At 39.0% G+C, this 18,332-nt stretch overlaps 1 protein-coding gene across 1 annotated transcript in view; it reads left to right on the forward strand.

Annotated features, from left to right (window-relative positions):
* The window catches only part of BIRC6 (baculoviral IAP repeat containing 6), a gene marked incomplete at its 5' end in the record, with an annotated part of 172,856 nt that extends 155,733 nt beyond the window's left edge, over window positions 1-17,123 (forward strand). The window contains 8 exons of the mRNA XM_083856975.1: window positions 3,416-3,561; window positions 4,384-4,494; window positions 5,715-5,932; window positions 6,611-6,772; window positions 8,069-8,146; window positions 12,204-12,392; window positions 15,318-15,452; window positions 16,442-17,123. Coding sequence (XP_083713101.1) covers window positions 3,416-3,561; window positions 4,384-4,494; window positions 5,715-5,932; window positions 6,611-6,772; window positions 8,069-8,146; window positions 12,204-12,392; window positions 15,318-15,452; window positions 16,442-16,618 — 1,216 coding nt within the window. The 3' untranslated portion in view covers window positions 16,619-17,123. The remainder of the gene's footprint in view (window positions 1-3,415; window positions 3,562-4,383; window positions 4,495-5,714; window positions 5,933-6,610; window positions 6,773-8,068; window positions 8,147-12,203; window positions 12,393-15,317; window positions 15,453-16,441) is intronic.
* Window positions 17,124-18,332: the final 1,209 nt, after the last annotated feature.

Below are 18,332 nucleotides of genomic sequence, written 5' to 3' on the forward strand. Positions count from 1 at the left end.
GGTGTTCAGTTCTGTCTCAGATTGCAAAACTCTGTGAGCTTTAAAAATTATCTTCAGTGTGAGAGTACATATGGCTGGGGAATCTTTGACAGATTTTCTCATCTAGAGTCTAGGGAATTACTTGATTTTCCATATGCTGATGGTAAATAAACTGAGCAACTGTAAAGTACTGTTAAATTTCTCCAAACATTTGTGAATAATGCTAAAGCAGAAAATAAAATAACGAAGCAGATGCCTACAAGAGAGATGGAGAAGGACTTTTTACAAAGGGCATGCAATGACAGGACAAGGGGGAATGGCTTCAAATGAAAAAGTAGATTTAGATTAGATATTAGAAAAAAATCCTTTGCTCCTAGGGTGGTGAGGCAGTGGAATGGGATGCCCAGAGAAGCTGTGGATGCCCCGTCCCTGGAGGTGTTCAAAGCCAGGCAGGATGGGGCTCTGAGCTACCTGATCCAATTTAAGGTGTCTCTCCCATGGCAAGGGTTTGGAATGAGATTATCATTAAGGTCCCTTCCAATCCAAACCATTCTGTGATTCTGTGATCTCACAAACAATGCAGGATGGATGGCACTAAGTTGGTTTTTTTAATCACATTAAGGTAGAAAGACAAAATGGGGGAAGAAAAAGCTGCATGTCATCATTCATAGGAGTCTTGCAGACTGTGGCAATATCAGTTGGTTTGTTCCCTAAAAGTGGGAGGTTACCTTTAGCCTAACTAACCATGAGAATATACAAGCAACATTTGTGTTGTGAGGAAGCTGAATGTTGATAAGGCAGTATGTTTAATTTTGGCAATTTGTGTACCAGCTATCTTATCCTCCCTAAGAAACTGACTGAAATCCATGATTAGGCAGAGTCAAAGTCAAAAATGAGACTTGGATGGGGCAGAGGTGTGGCTGAGTTAGATCTATTCCTGCATTTCACTTCGGAAACAGCTCCTCCACAGGTGTGGCTGACTCAGAAGTTGGGCACCTTGATAAGGTAGACCCTCACACAAACCCCAGATAAATGCACTTGTCAGGGCAGAGCTGCTCTGCAAAAACAGGATTTCCAAAGTCTGTTCTGAGGAGGGGCAGGGTGGGGGGTTTCTGTTGTGCTGTTGATTGCAGTGGACAGAATCTCCTCTCCCCGGTGGCCCAGAAGATGTTAGAATACATTCTCTTTTGACAGTTCAAAAGTGCTGAAGTGTAACTATTGTGGACAGCAGGGAGAACAAGCGGAAATTATCTTATTGGTACTGAAAGTTTGCATTTGAGTAGATGTCTCCTTTCCCTGCTGCTTCAACTAATACATATTCCTTGTCTGCCAAGGCAGTTGCTGTCAGTAACTGACTGTCTGTAGGAGTTTTTAAGTATGTGGTGAAGCATTTTGCTTGATGAGGCCACCATCTTGATTTTTTGATTCTAAGGCCAAGCAGAAAGAAGAAAAAAAACAAGTAATCTAAATTGTAAAAGCAAATGCACAACAGAAGAGCCACAAGAACACTGTTTTGAAAATGAATTTTTAAGAATTTTACTTTTGGTACCTTCACCAAGCACATTTTTATTGCTTTTCGCACATCTTTCTCTTGCATAATGCCCACTGACATTTTACTTCAGCCAGAATTTCTCCAAGGGTTTTGTAGCAAATAGCTTAAGGCTTCTGCATCAATAGCAGGCAGATCTAAATCTATATACCTTTCTAGGGACTGGTAGGTGCTAGCATATGCATGATGTTAAAACAGGTTATCACTGAGGCTTAATAGGTTTGAATATATATTTCTGAAGGTGCTTAGTAGGTTATTTAAAAAACTATTTGCCTAGCTTTCCACAAGGAAAAAATGCAATAATAAGGATTGGAAAGTGTGAACGAGAGATGCAGCTGCTGCTTTTTTGTCATACAGTGTTCCTCAAATGCAACCTGGGGCTGGATGTGATGCCTCTGATTCCTCCTAACTTTGCGAGTCTGAAAGCTAAGAACAGCTTGAAAATCAGCCATGGGCTAACATCCTTTTGGATTAAATCTGGAACAGGGAGAATGGACCGTGCTGCAGGAATGTGTTTTGTTATTAATGCTCTCTAGGGATATTCTCATCTGATTAGGTACAGTTCAGAGACCATAGTCGGTACTACTGTAATCACCTCTACTGAACAGCATAGAGAGTCATTCATTATGCACAATTTCAGCCTAGATTAAAACACAGAAATGTTACACTTGGTAAAATATGTTTGCTATATCAGAAAATTAAATTGCTGTTTTTACTCGTGTGGATAGTTTGGTTTGCTAGTGAGAAAGAGAAAATAACTTTATCTTGGCTGTTGAACTTGTTTGGGTCTCAAAATGAGCAAGTGCTGTTGAAACAAAAATGTGTAGAAATTGTTGTAAAACAGTTTGGATGCTGTTAGCATTCAAATCTCCCAAGTTTTGCAGGATGACAGTGTAAGTTTGTGCTAGCTCTTAAAACATAGAAGCTTTTAAATACACACATTTAGGTTACATTAGTATCAAATACCCTTGTCCTCATTTCAGCAGTTGACTATCTATGCTTGGAAGGACTGGATTGTCACAATCTAAAGATTGCGATGTATCTTTGGTTACTATGCAACTAGCTTCTATCAAACAACAGCGCAGTGTGCACTGCATTTTCAAATACTTTGAAAAATTTAAGGTGTTTAAATTGGCATCTTGATTTGCAATACTTTGATTATAAACATCCAATGTAACCTAGATGCTTTTTATATTTTAAGGCTTTCAAAATTATGTTGCAATAAACTTTTTATTGAAATAAACGCTCTACATTTCTGTAGCCTAGAAGAGAAGTGCAGAGAGAGAGAAAATGCATGTTCGGCCCACAGTCCTGTGGTGCATTGGTTGATGTTGATCTGCCTGGTGTGAATTTTTACTGGAGGTTTCCTACAGTTTTACCATCAGTGTATTTTCAGTAATTGCTAGTGTATCGTATAGCAGGAAGGAGCACTTTATCACCTATTCAGGACTTAGTTTTGCACAAGGATCTGCAAGGATGAAATGCATGTTTCACAACATGATCTTTGTTAGATTGATTTTATAAGGTTTTCTAATCCTGTGTGAAGGTGTGCAGATATCAGGTCAGCCTGCAGGGAACGATCAGGAGGCCTGAAATGTTGAATGAAAAACGTCTGTACTGGACTCCCTGGCTTTGTGTTCGTATTTTTACTGCTTGTACCAGCTGTACATCTGTTTGTCAAATCAAGGCAGCATGTTCAGTGTTGGAACTGCTGGTTGCTGCATTCAGTGATGAACCTGAAGGTACAGAGACACATTCCATTTCAGAAGGCTTGGTTTAGTCTCAGTCCTTCACCTTTGGTATTTTTCCCTGTTGACAGATGCACTGGACACTGTCTGGTTGAAAGATATTCCTTCATGTTATATCCTATTTCTTTGCCCCATACAGGTCTAAAAAAGACAAAGCTAAAGCAGGAGTAAAGCCAGATACTTCTGATCAAGAGCCAGAGGGACTGACCCTCCTGGTGCCAGACATCCAAAAGACTGCAGAGATTGTCTATGCTGCGACCACCAGCCTGCGCCAAGCGAACCAAGGTGAAACACAAACACTTCTCCAAGTACTGCTGCTGTTTATCTGTAATACAGCCATTTACAGATGGCTTCCTCCTGTCCCCAACTGCTAACTGCATTTTCAAAGGTGGTGGGAACTTCGTGGTAATTTTAAATGTTTTGATCAGGAAACAGAATAATTCAAGTAGGTTGGAGTACACCTCACGGCTTCCAGCATGGTTATGTAGCACCTTACTATTATTATTATTATTATTATTATTATTATTATTATTATACTTGGCAGAAAACAACATACAGGACGTTCAGTAATAAACCTTTTTCTATTAAAACGAAATCTTAAAAATTGGATTAACTATTAAGTAGATGAATGCAGAACAAAAATCTGAAACATGGATTGAACTTACAGATGTTCAAAAGACCATCTGGTTGTCTAGGAATAAAAACTAAAGATTAAGTAGCTGAATCAGGGGAGTGCATTTTATAAAGGCATGTATAATCAGCTCCTAATTTTGGAGAGTCCAGGAGTGCATGTGGGAATAGCCATCCACACAAGCATGTCATACTTCCTGTTTGAAATTAAAAAAATATAAAAGAAACAATAAAAAATATTCAAAGAAGCAGCAGCAATCATGAATTATTTCCAAGCTGAGATTATGATCTTTGTTTATTCCAAGCTGTTCAGATAATGATACACAGTAGTGAGAAAAAGAGATTTGTATATCCTAAGTGATGCCCTGTTTTGAGATGTCTCTGCAAAAGAATGTAACCGTAAAATGTCAGCACTTGGTGTGCTTTTCTTGGAATTATGTCGTTAACTACAAAAAATCATCATATTTTACACAACAGAAAAGAAGATGGCTGAGTACTCCAAAAAGGCTGCTGTGAAGCCCAAGCCTTTGTCTGTTTTACGATCCCTTGAAGAGAAGTATGTGGCTGTCATGAAAAAACTCCAGTTTGGTAGGTTGAGAATTGTGGATGTGTGTGTTTTAGAAAGCAGACACTGAAGAAATGTGTGTTCTGTTGAACAGAATCCTTTATTGTTTTTAAAGTTAACAATTGTCTTCCATACGTGACCACTGATAATTTTCACATGAGGAAAATTGTACGTCTGTGTTTCCAGGTTACCCACTCATGCAGTCTCTGAACTAATAAGAAATGTTTTAAACATGCACTGGGGTAGTAATTCAAGGGACTTGATGAATTCAGCGATGTGATGGTGTTCATGTTTTCTTTACAGGAATTATTTTTGTGAGTCTTTCAGTTCTCAATTACATTGAAATGTTTGATTTTTTTAAAGCTCATATATGATGAGCTTTATATATTTATGTATAAAGCTCATATATGTTATTTTTTAAAATAGAAAATAATTCAAATCAAAATGTGTTTTCTAAATGAAACTGCAAGAAATTTGATTGTGTCCTTTCATGAAGTGCAATATATTGCATTTGGAAAATGTGATGGGAATCGGTCCTTACTTTGGCCATAAAAGGAATGTGTTACCAAAAAAATTCGTAAAGAACTAATAGTATCTTATCCAAAAAAGAGCTATAAAATTATTGCAAAAACATGTTCACTGAGTATTTTTTGAGTTGTGCTGACCAAATTTGCAGTCACATTTCTTAGCTGTTGTATTTGTAGAGGTTTTCCTCACAAATGTTTGTGGAGTGTATGCCAAGCGTGGGAGTTAGGAAGGTTTGTAGGAAGCGGGAGCTTTTCCCTCTGGCATCTGTGCTGCAGATTTTGTGTAGCAAGTGATGAAAGAAAACCAGCTCCACTGTAGTTTTTCATGGTTCTTCAATAACATTGCCACCAGCACAAGAGTGAATACCTCTGGCACTTGGCTTCACACAGGTTCCATTATTAGCATTATTATGTGTTTGTAAGTATCATCATATTCCTGGTTGGGAATAGCTGGTAGCTCTCCAAATTGGGGGTGGTGTATATTTGACAAGTTGCACATGAAAGTTTGTAAATTAGCTGCAGAAAATATTTCAGCCCAGCACGGTTAATGCTTTGGTTTCTGTGATCACTGTTAACTCGCAAAATACATTTTTTTTTAAATTACTGTGATGCAAATTAAACTGTCCTGATTTTAATGCTCATAATCTTTATCCAAGATTAATCCACTATAAACTTCCCTCCTTTCCTGATGCATTAATTTTTTTTTTCTCTTCCAGATACATTTGAGATGGTTTCTGAAGACGACGACGGCAAGTTGGTTTTTAAAGTGAATTACCACTACATGTCTCAGGTGAAGAACGCCAGCGACGCCAACAGCGCTGCCCGGGCCCGGCGCCTGGCCCAGGAGGCCGTCACCCTTTCCACCTCACTGCCCCTCTCCTCCTCCTCCAGCGTCTTCGTGCGCTGCGATGAGGAGCGCCTCGACATCATGAAGGTAAACAAGCAAAGCTGGCTCTAGTTCTCTCTTCAGCTGGGCATAGTGTTCAGGAAGGTGCCTGAAATCTTAGGAAAAGGCAGGAATATTTCACATCTGCTTTAATTGCTGTCCAGGCATTAATGGAAGTGGTAGTACTTGAGTCTGAGTCTGATTTCTCAGCAACTTGGCAGGGGCAGGGAGAGCCCATCTGCCCCAGGAGCGCTCTGTTGGCCAAGGAGTCTTCACAGAACAGGATTCGTTCTTTTTCAACTATTTCAAAGGGAAAAGTTTAGTTCCATAATGTTCCTCCATTATGGTCCAAATATATTTTTGTATGTGACCGTTGAAGTGGCAGGCAGTAGGAAGGGAGAAATACACTGAGTGCCTCTGGACCTGTATTTTGGATAAAAGCATTCTATTAATAGCATCCAATTGGAAAGAGTTTTAGCTTCTTCTGTCTTGCTTTCCATTTGTGATCTGGAGAAATGAGTGTTCATGGAGGGCTTTGCTTACTCACAGGATCAGAATGAGCAGACTGTCAGCCTGTGTATGATTATGAGGTCTGATAATAATTCCTGCTATACAGTAGGTAGAAATAAAATGCTTTGTATAATTTACAAAATCTCAACTGTGTGAAAGATACAAGGGTGAGGATTTTAAAAGTTCTTTTTTTTTCTCTCTTTTTACCACTGGTAGGTTCTCATTACTGGTCCTGCAGACACCCCGTACGCAAATGGTTGCTTTGAATTTGATGTGTATTTCCCACAAGACTATCCAAATTCCCCTCCACTTGTGAATCTGGAAACAACTGGAGGCCACAGCGTGAGATTTAATCCAAACCTCTACAATGATGGCAAGGTAGGTCAGCTGGGATGTCGTGTCAGATGTCACAAGGAAGTGAAACAGGTGAAAGTTTTTTCCTTTTGTGATCGAATTCTGGATCAGCCACTCCCAATGTACAGGAGGAAGCTCTTTGGTTAATGCTGGTCTTCAGACCAAAATGGAGAGGAATTTGCCAGTTTCAAGTGGGAATTACCCCCTTTCTGAATAGTCTTGAAGATTTTTGGAGATCCAGCCTTTATGACTGGATTGGAACAAAAAAGCAAGGACTTTTGACTGAGAAAAATGTTCTTTTCCAACATTTTTTTGCTAAATGAACCAGTCAGAGATCTGTTTTGGCTAGCTGAAATACCCTTTCCATGGACAAAGTATGCTTCATATCAGCTGCAGCTGAGGGTTTGCTGAGTGCCTTGTCTCTTTTTCTGCATTTGCTTTCTATTGATGTGGACACAGTATAATTCCTAGTGGAGACTTTATCTCTGTTTTTCTTTGTCTAGTTTTAAGTCTTGGGAAATACTTGTCAATATGTTTCTTCTGTTTGTTTTTTCTGTTTGTTTTCCCTGTCTTTCCCTGTTCCATTTCACAATAAGATTCAAGAATACCATAAACTTCCCTAAAGTTCAGATCAGTCATAAAAGTTAAGGAATAATTCAAATTTCTTGATAGTCTGTGTGACAGAAACCACCTTTTACATGCTTAAGCAGAATGACTGTCTTTAAAATGCACAATTACAAGTTTATTATAGTATTTAAAGCAAAAAGTAGAGAATCAGACAATGTTCATAATTCCGTGGGTTTTTTTGAAGCCACTAAAATCTATAGGTTTCTTATGAGGAAAAGTAATCTGCCTTGTCTTGTTTGTTTATTAGCATACTGTTCTTGCTTATCTACATTTTTTTAATCTGTTTTTCCTTTCAAAGTAGTCTCATGGTCTTAAGCTGCACCAGAGAAATTTTAGGTTGGACATTAGGAGGAATTTGGCCACAGAAAGGATCATTAGACAGGGGAATGGGCTGCCCAGGGAGGTGGTGGAGTCACTGACCAACCCTGGAGGTGTTTAAAGGAAAGGCTGAACCTGGCACTCAGTGCCATGGTCTGGTTGACGTGGTGGTGTTCCATCACAGGTTGGATTCAATGATCCCTGAGGTCTTTTCCAAACTCATTGATTCTATGATAGGAAACACATTTGTCTTTTAGAATGCTGTTGTAAAAAAGTTTGTCAAAAAATGAATGTAACGTCAACATTCTGTTCTGCCCAAGCAGAACAATTTTGTCATAATATTTGTCTTTGGTATTAATAATGTCACCTTTTCAGGTGTGCTTAAGCATACTTAACACATGGCATGGGAGGCCAGAAGAGAAATGGAATCCGCAAACATCAAGTTTTTTGCAGGTGAGCAATTTCTTCTTTCTCTTCAAATGTCATTTAGGAGGAGTAAGTTCTCTCTTGGTCCTAAAGATTTCTTTTCTAGAACATTTAAACCAGAATAATCTTCAAATAAGCATAAATAAGAGAAAAGTCCAGGAAAGGTCCTTGGAACTATAGGAAAAAACACTGCTGAGGAGACAGGTTCTTCAAAATGCTCTTTCAAATGAGTATTTCTGTTGGTCTGGTCTGGAAGAGCAGCTGTTCATGTGTGCAGCTCATTACTGCACCAGCTCTGCTCAGATGATTCCAAATAGTTTATTTTATTTTCAAAAGAAATAAAAATTAAAAGAAGGACTGGGAGATGACATCATCTCATGGATTTATCACAAGCTTTTTATGGTGAGGACAAAAGAGAGAAAAAAAGTGAGAAAGTGAAGTACACTAGTGCAGACTGCAGCCTTCCTCCTCCTAAGTGTGCAGGTGAGCTGAGTAGAGGAATAAAGATGAAGGGAATGGAAGTGCAGCTATGCTGTGTTCAATAACAATTAGTGTTACATTAGAGCAGAATTTATTAGGGCAAGCAGTCCTTATAATTTTCAGCTTTATTTCGCAGACATGCACTGACTCACAAGCAAAGACATTAAGTAAAAGTAAAGCCTGCAATGCCTTCTTTCCTATGGCAGTTACTGAATTTATTCTGAGTTTGGAGTAATTATTATGTAGCACAAGGTACAATTTCTGTTCCAAATCCTAGAAGACTGCACAGCTTCAGCATAATAGAATTACTGCCCTCAGCACAACGGATTTCAGCTTGTTCAGGATTTGGCCTTGGAGAGCAGATTTATCAGTCTCCTAAAAGTTCAAGAATGGTCTATTCCAGCGTGTGGAAGTCAGGCAAGTGAGGCAGAGTGCCAGCATGGGTAAACAAGAACTCTTGCCTAAGCTCAGCTGCAAAAAGAAGCAACAAAAGGTGAAAGGAGGAGATGGGGTACTTGTATGAAATAAAAGGAGAGTGACCAAACATGCAGGAGAGAAATTAGGGGAACTAAAGCTCAGATGGCACTGAAAATGTTGAGGGTTACAAAGACAAATGTGAAGACCTTTTCATAAGTATGCTGGCAGCAAAAGAACACATTTTCCTTAGGCTTTCCAGCTGCTCAGTGGGGCAGGAGACCTATTGACAAGGGCATGGCAAAGGCAGAGGTCATCTCTGCCTCATTTTTAGGGGTAAGACTTGCTTTCCCTTGTCCCCAAGCCCTCACTAGGGATGTCTGTGAGAATGAGGAACTACCCACAGTAGAGGAAACAGTATTGAAGCTGCTTGGACCCACATGGTCATGGAACCAAGCCCCGTGAATCCAGGGCAGCTGAGGGAACCAGCTGATACCACTGCAAAGCCATTAACTCTAGCCTTTGACAGGCAGAAAAATCAAAGGAACTTCCTGGCAAACTCACACTCAGCTTCAAGATAAGCAAGAGAGAGGATCACATTAGGATAGGCATCCAGCACTTCCTTAATGAGTGCAAGTCCCCCAGGATCCAAATTCTTAATGAAGAGATGAACTGCAATTTTGGACTTCAGCTGTAAAATCAGTGTAGAAAGGTACTAGTATTTAGGAAGTCTTATTTTCACTAAAGTCCTTTTTCTTACATTAAAATGTTAGATTTGATTGTTAAAAATCACATGCAACATAGAAGTTTATGATTTAAAACTTATTTTCAGTGTTTGATTTTGAGAATAGTAAGAAGACTGTTGGAAAAAATCCCATCCCCATCATATTGGGAGAAAAACACTTTACAACTATTAAATGGAAAACAGCTGTAGGACTAAATAAATTGCTTGGAAAGAATTAGGCACTACATGTTTTTTCTGGCTCAGAGATTGAACTATTGTCAGACCACCCAAAATACTTCAGAAATTAATTTTTATTACCCAGCAAAACTAGAAGATCGGTGTAGAGTTTCTCATTCATTACAATTATAACTCAAAGTATCGACTGCTTATTCAGGCCCAGAAAGTACCATGCTGCAGTGTCAAATTTCTCTACCATAGGTACTTAAAAAATATACCGATGTCTGAAATACAAAATTTTTAAAAAGCAAAAGCCTGTCCTTCCAGAGACATGTAAAAGCCACAGAGATCACCAAAACACCTTTCATACCCAAAGCTTTGACCCTGAAGTCACTCTACTGTGACTTAGCACATTTGCATTAATATACCTTTTTTGGTATCTTTGTGGCCATTTGCTGGTTGAAACCTGATTTTTGAAGCACATTCTGTATTTTTAATGCATTTACTTACATTTTAAGGTTTAACACTAAATAACTGTGGCTGCTTCTAGTTGAGTGCAGAGCAGGTACAGGAGACTGTGATGGTGCACACCATGCCAGCAGCTCCCTGGAGTGCCTGCCTGAGAAACAGAAAAACTTGGTTAGTTTTCCTTCTCAGCCCAACAAGGGATGCTGGTTCACATCTCCCACTGCACAGCTACATGTGCAGTCCGTCAGGATAAAGACCTGGCTGTCCAAGGGCCAAGTGGCACGGCCCTAAAGGAGTGAAGGTGTGTCCTGTGAGGTGCTGGTGGGACTGAGGGTAACCTGTGTCATTCAGCTGGCTCTTGGACAGTTGCTTTGACAGGAGTTACTCATCTGGCATCGTGTCTGTGGAGTGAGGAACCATCATGGGGATGGGAAGCTGGAACGTTTCTGTGCTGGCTTTGCTGCAGGAGGAACTCCAGGAGATTGCCACACTTGAGTACAGAGCACAGCTGTGGATGTCAGGGCACTGCAAAAGAGTCAGAGTTTGGATTGCTGCTGGCATGGCATCTATCTGATGTGAGCTGTACATTCTGCATCCACCAGGATAAAGGAGGACTCTTGTGTTCCATATCCAAATTCACAAATTAGGCTGCTAAATTAGGGAATGTTTAAAAACTCTAAGTTGTACCTAGGTGGGCAGGAGAGTCAGTTCCAAAAACAGCTGCCCTGTGTTTATCTGCACCTAAGTATGCCCAGTGCTGGAAATGCCCTTCCTAGGTCTGTAATATATCATCAGCTTTTCAGTAATTGAGGAAATATAAATGTTAAAGTCACCTTGGTTGAATTCTTTACAGTTCTGGAAGTTTGTGTCACAGAACTGTAATCTCTAAAATTGTTGCTGGTGGACTTGGTCCTAAGTACATAAGATAAACTTGCCCTTCATTTAGTAAAAAAAAAAAACAAGTTGACAGGGACAAACTTTTAATACTGGAAAAACTAGCAAGCCATCAAATCATGAATATGCAGCAATCTACATTTGGATACCTAAGAGCCCTAGGCATCTGTTTAATTCTTTAGGTTTTATTAGGAATAGCTGAGTATATGGTTAAATGCCTTGAATTTATGGAAGCAGTTATTCACACGTGTGCTGGACAGTAAAATTGAAAGGAGGAAAATTGTTATTTCCTAATTACTGAATAGTTGGTGCTTTGTTCATATAGTATTGAAAACATTTTTTCGCTTAAGACGAATACTGAGATTTTATTTTATTGGGATATGATACAATATTGTTTGTAAAATCTGAAACTAAAGGGCTAAGAACATTCATTTGAAAGAAAAAATGGGAGACAATGTAGATTAGGATTAATTTCAGTGGTTCACGTGGTTGTGAACCTCCTTTGGTTCTTTTCCACTGGTTCAGAATTAGAATTTGTAAGCTCAGCCACAGGGAAAAAAATCAAAATTGTTGACTGAGAACTTGACAAATACACTTTTCTTTCACCAAAGGGTGCAATCAGACATCTCTTCCTTTAAATACCTTCTTTTACTTATATCTATACATTTGTTTTGCAGGATTTTAAGTTACATTTGTCATTTTCTCAGTGTTTGAGCTAAATAGATAGTCACAGGACTCGGTGGTTTTTGTGTGTAGTGAGAGTTTAGGTTTGAAAGCGTGGATGTTCCCTGCTTGCACATAGCCCGCATCACAAATGGAAGTGCTTTGCCATAGAAATGGTTTGGCTTGTAAGGTGACCAGAGCTGTGTATATTTGTAAGAATACATTGGTAGCATGATTTTAATATTTGGTTTCTTCTCTTAACAGGTGTTAGTGTCTGTCCAGTCCCTCATACTGGTGGCAGAACCATACTTCAATGAGCCAGGTTACGAACGATCGCGAGGTACTCCCAGTGGTACCCAGAGCTCCAGAGAATATGATGGAAATATCCGACAGGCAACAGTCAAGTGGGCAATGCTTGAACAAATGAGAAATCCATCACCATGTTTTAAGGAGGTAGGTTTTGTGAAAGGCAGTATTGCTCTTTTTTTTGAGCCGTAAGAATAATGCAAATATTTGGTAAGGCCATGCAGGAAACATCTGTTTTAACCTGTGGCAAGTGACTCCAGGGCCTGTCTTGTTCTGGAGTGAATAAGGATGCACCAAACTTCACAGATTCTCTTCTGGGAAACAGGAATGCAGGCAAAGTGGGACTGACCTGAACAGGATCTTGGTGCACAGTTGGATAAAACGTGGTTCAGTCAGCTCAGCTCACTCTTACTGTTCAGCAGGACCTTTTACATGGCCTGTAACCCCTACAGCCCTACAAAGGGGCACTCCATGCCCCATACTTTGCATAAGTAACAGGCACTATTTTCCCAAGGATCATGAATTTGAAGCAAATACTAAGAAACACTTCAGATACATCAAAATAATGCAAATTGGAACAATATATTAAAAGAAATTCTACAAAGCATCTGCACTAGAAACCTGTGCTTTTGAAAACAAGTGTCTTGATGCTGCTAAAAGCAATGCTAACATTCATGCATTCATGCTGTCTTAAAAAAAAAATTGTAATAAATCAAATTGTTTAATTTGTTTACATTCCTGAAAATAGACTAAAGCTCACCTGTAGCATCATAGAAGTCTCTCAGTGTCTGTAGTACAATTCCTTTCCCAAACCAGATGAGTTAGATCTTAGGGGCATGAGCATATACAGCAAAGAGTTCAAGGAAAAAAGAGCTGAAGAAACACTAAGAGAATCTGTATGGATATTAATGGAAAATTTTTGGTCATGAGTCATCTCACAGTATTACCAGCAAATATTTCCAGAAAAACGCATTTTGCTCTGATCTAGTACAGCTGTTGCCAGTGTTGAAGCATGGAACCATCTGTCAGTATCACCTATGCTTTCAGTGATCTGCATAATAAAATGCTGAAAAAGCCTGAATATTTTAGGATTATGCACATTGCTGGGTGTGGCATCTGAGATGCTGATGTCCCATCCCTTCCTTCACGTCATAAAAAAAATCCTTTGGAATGCAAAACCTTTTTTCATTAAAATTACTGTGTCTTGTGGAATAAGAAAACATTGACACTTTACCTGCACTACAAGTGTTAGATATTTTTATGCACATGCAGATGAAAAAGGATGTGCAGTGTATGTAGGGGTGTTGAATTAATGAAATAAAACCTGTTGGTGGTTCAGAATTATCCCTTAAATGTTCTACTCAATAAGTAGAAGGCCATGATAAGGATAACATCCGGACACATAATCCAATAAGTTCTGCTAATAGGTCTTTTTCTTCTAGCTAATGTAATGGTTTCACTTTGGCAAAAGGCATTCTCAAACCACAGTAAGATTTAATTAATTGAAAATATAAGAAAGCAGTGGGCTCCCTGACAATAATGCTCCACATTTCTTTTCACATGCACAGAAGTGAAGGATATGCAGTATTTACACTATTTGGTAACTGAATCCCAGCTTATTGGTACTGAACTTTCCTTTAAGAGTCTCAGTAATCGTGTGCTTACTCTGCAGCTCAGCTTTCACACTGCTGGTATGAAAAAGGCAGCTTTGGAACAATGCTAGATTCCATCTGCAGCCCCATCCAAATGGAAATGCATCTGTCAGATTATCTGAGCACTTGTTTGAGAGATTTCCTTTTTGTTCAGACCTCTAGGTTTTTTGTAGGGTTATCTTAGAAACCTTAACAGTGATGATCAATTCATAACACAAATGCAAACTCATGCTGAAGACTGAGGTCTAAGAAGGTAGATCCTGAGATCTGTTGTCTTCAAAAATCTGAGCTGTCTTGTCTTCAGGGTCTTAAATGACAGATAGGCTCAGGAGATCTAAACTGCCAGTCTTTGGGAGTTTTTCCAAGCTCCATTATGGATTTAAGGAATGTATCCAGAATTGAAGTCAATTATGGTTTCAATATGCAGTTTCTCTTTAGACAAATAGCTATTTTCTGTAACCTCTAGAGGGAAAAATTATTTTTCCCATTATGTTGCAATATGGCCAAGAACTCTGAGTGCTCAATAAAATTTCTTTGGTTTTATTGTTTCTTTCACCATTCAGAGTTATAGAAAACTGTTTAAGACAAAGCCAACACCAAGTAGAGTTTCACAACTTTGTATAAGTGTTCACTGGTTGGATTTTTTAAACTCAGATACGTACTTCAATACCAAAATTACTCTTCAATCAAATACCGGCTCCCATCCAAACTGGGCAGCTCAACTACCATGGTCTGAGAATTCCAGTGTCCCCAGATGTGTTGTCTCTGCCTAGAGCAAAGTGGTTGCATCCCCTCTGAGGCAGCTGCTATGATCCTTCTCTCTGCAGAAGCATGTGATGTTCCTGTGCTTGTACTGCCAGCAGTGTTTCTGCTCATCTGTTTTCTGTTTGTTGGGGCAGCCCATGGTGCTTCTGCCACCTGTGCTTCTCTAGCAAAACAGTGCAGGGAAAGGAACAATGAAAGCCTCAGCACTGTCCCTGTGTAGCTCTGCTCCTGTGTGAACTTCATGCCTGCCATCCAGCTTTGAACTGCAGAATGTGAGCAGCACTCTGCTCTCCCTTCTGCTTTTGCTCAGTATATTTCTGGCACTGGTTTACCCTGCACCAGGTAACACAAGTGACTGCTGAAATGGCTGCACACAAACAGTGGATTCCTATAGACTGGAAGAGATATCCAGACACAAATTCCCCAAAACAGCATCAGCTGAATTCAGAACAGGTTCATTAGGCCTTTTTCCAGTTTGATTTTGGAAACCTCTGAGGACAGAAATTCCAGTTTTATCTCCAACCTGGTTCAATTCTGAATTACCTTCATTGTTTTTTCCTTATATTTAGTTAGACCCATAGAGGTCTTGCAAATTTGGTATTGTTAAAGTATATGGCTCTTCTGTCCACGTTACATTGGTAATGTTTTCTTGCAGGTCATCCACAAACACTTCTACTTGAAAAGAGTGGAGATCATGGCTCAGTGTGAGGAGTGGATAGCAGACATACAGCAGTACAGCAGTGACAAACGAGTAGGCAGGACCATGTCCCATCATGCAGCAGCTCTGAAGGTGAGATGTTTATGACAAATCTAAGTGTCCCAGTTGTCAAGAGATGAAGTGTGTGTGTATTCCACTTCCTCAGTGGTTTTACTACAAGATGGATTTTCCTTTAGCACCTGCCCTGCCTATTTTTTCTATAAATCTTTGTTTAGGATGCAGTAACCCCGAGGTGAGTTCAGTTGGTTGGAGCATGGTGCTTCTAACCCCAAGGTTGTGGGTTTGATTCCCTATGGGCCATTCACTTCAGACCTTGTGGGTCCCTTCCAACTCAGAATACTCTGTGATAATAGCTTTTTTTGTTCATTCTGAGGGTGGGTGGGGGTTAATGATAAACTTGCATTACAACCAATTCCTTGCCAGAAAACAGTCTCCTAGAGTAGACAAGCGGTTAATAAACTGTGGTCTGCTACAATCAGTTTTACCCTGTGTTAACTTTAATCAAATTCTAACCATTATAAATATTTTCTGTCTTCTTAGCCAAGTATTACCATTTGTGTATTTTGTGACCACACAGACAAGAGGTCTATATTATTTTTAATATTTGAGGTTTTATTTCCCATGAGATGCGAACCCCAAATTTTTGAAGGCTTCTTTTTTCTGTTGCCAGGCTTCCATTCTTTCAGTGTGACTGGTCTTCAACATGAAGTTACTCTGATCAGTATACAAATCTCTGCATCTCTGTCTCTGTGACAGGCCTCATCATGAATTCTGTATAAATTTAGTTTGACTGTATGACCTCCCAAGTCCAAGCCAGTTTCTGCTGTGGCCCCTGAACACCACCTTTAAATTGTCCCTAGCAGCTCTTGCTGCTGCTAATTATTCTGTCACTAAAACAAAAGTACCAGTCCTTAAATATGGGGGAGAAGTTGATCCAGACATGGAAATAATACATTTAAGCCTTTTCTACCTACTCCTCATTTTGCCTTATAGTGTCTAACCTTGTGAAAAATATTGTTTTAACTGTGGCCTTCCATTCTGACTTCTTCTTGTATTTGCAGCGTCACACAGCTCAGCTGCGGGAAGAACTTCTAAAACTTCCCTGTCCTGAAGGATTGGATCCAGACACTGATGACTCCCCAGAAAAATGCAGTGCCACAAGCTCAGAAGAGACCATGTTGCACGACCAGGTTAAACCCAGCAGCAGTAAAGATGTCCCCACTGATTTCAAGTCATGAGTTGGATTGACATGGACTTTGTAGACACAACGGCTTTGAAGCACAAGCCAAATATGTCAATATTTGTATGTAAGAAGTTAATTATGTAATAGGTAATGAAATTGAAACTATACTATGCCCTTAAGGATATACAGTTTAATTAAAAATGATCTTTTATTTACCTGTACAAGAGTGTAAACTTTTTTGTGCTTTTATTTTTCAATTGTGAGAACCACTGATTGGTATGTTTAAAAAGTTATGTATACAAAAAATGGATAAATCACTGATATATAAGGGAAACTACCTTAGGAAAGAATGTTTACTGAATGTTTATTATTTTTTTTTTACTTGTAGAGTGAGGGCGGTTGTAACAAAGAATATATATTGGTCATTCTTACAGCTACTATTTAAAGTCAGAAAATTTTCACTGAATTTGATAGATTTTACGTTTGGCCATATATTCATGCTCATATTTGATTCTAAAGAAAACCTCCTGTATACTTCAATAAACGTTAAATGGACATGATCCCTCTTTTATGATTTACTGGTACATTTTTTAAATAAACTGACATAAAATACATTCTAGCTGAAGACTTGCACTTGTATGACTGACTTCATTACAGTCAACATACTTAATTTTATGCTTACTAAATCTAAAATGCAGGTGAAATAAATGCACATGGTTTTACCTCATGCCAAATTTGGACTTCTGAATTAGTTGGGTTTTTTTGGCTATTTTATGCAAACTAACAGTATTCTAAATTTCTTAAGGGCTATTCTGGAACAAAGTCTTTACTGTATTGAAATGTCTGATTTTTACATACTCAGCTGTACATACTGACACGCCACACAGGACTCCAATGTCTGTAGTTCCTACTGTGTAGACTTACTTCCAGTTTTATACTTGCAGCCACAGATCCCTAACTAAAAGGGTGAGGAGTTTGCTTGATTTAATAATCAAGTCTCACTTTTGACATAACATGCATTGCTATCATTGTTATTAATTTTTGAGCAGTCCTTGAAGGACTAAAAAGTTAATACCGGTATTACCTCAGACTAACAATCTGTGTGTATGATCAATACTATAAATCAGGCAGAACCGAAAGATTTTGTTTTCTATTTGTTCTTTGTTTATAAGTATCACGCTGGAATTTTCTCACTTTTTGTTTTACAATGTATTATTTCTAATCATTAAAAATGGCACCAACTGAGGTTGTGTTCTTATGCTGGTGGTTAAACAGTTAGTTCTGATAGTCCTGACGGAAGAGCAGTTTTTGTGTTCTACTGATGCGTTGTGTTAATCCAAGGCCTGTTCAGATTGTACATACCTCTCAAAATACCAGCTTGGCTACATCTGTGGAACTTCAGGGGTCCTTAGTCAAAAAGCAAAACAAGCAGCCCGGTGCCAGAACTGCTGGTAAATACATGATACAAAGAGCTTATGCCACATAGTCCAAGTGTTAGAATTTCATCGGTGTTAAAACAGCCCTGCATTTTTCCAGATGGGTATTTACTTCCTTTCTATTACTGTACAAAATGACTGTGATACTCCTGTAAAGGCTCCAAAAGCAAAATTAACCACCGACTTCCAATTACATTTGTTAGGAGTTTCCATTAGAGCTCTTCATTTACTGCTTAAACTGCCTGCCTGCAGGAGCACAGTCCTTTTATAAAAAATCCTGGTACTTGTAACAAAACCAAATGTATTGAACGCGAAGATCCTCTTTAAACGTGA

This window comes from Zosterops lateralis, assembly GCF_965231275.1.
Source record: "Zosterops lateralis genome assembly, chromosome: 3".
NCBI classification, from domain to species: Eukaryota; Metazoa; Chordata; class Aves; order Passeriformes; family Zosteropidae; genus Zosterops; species Zosterops lateralis.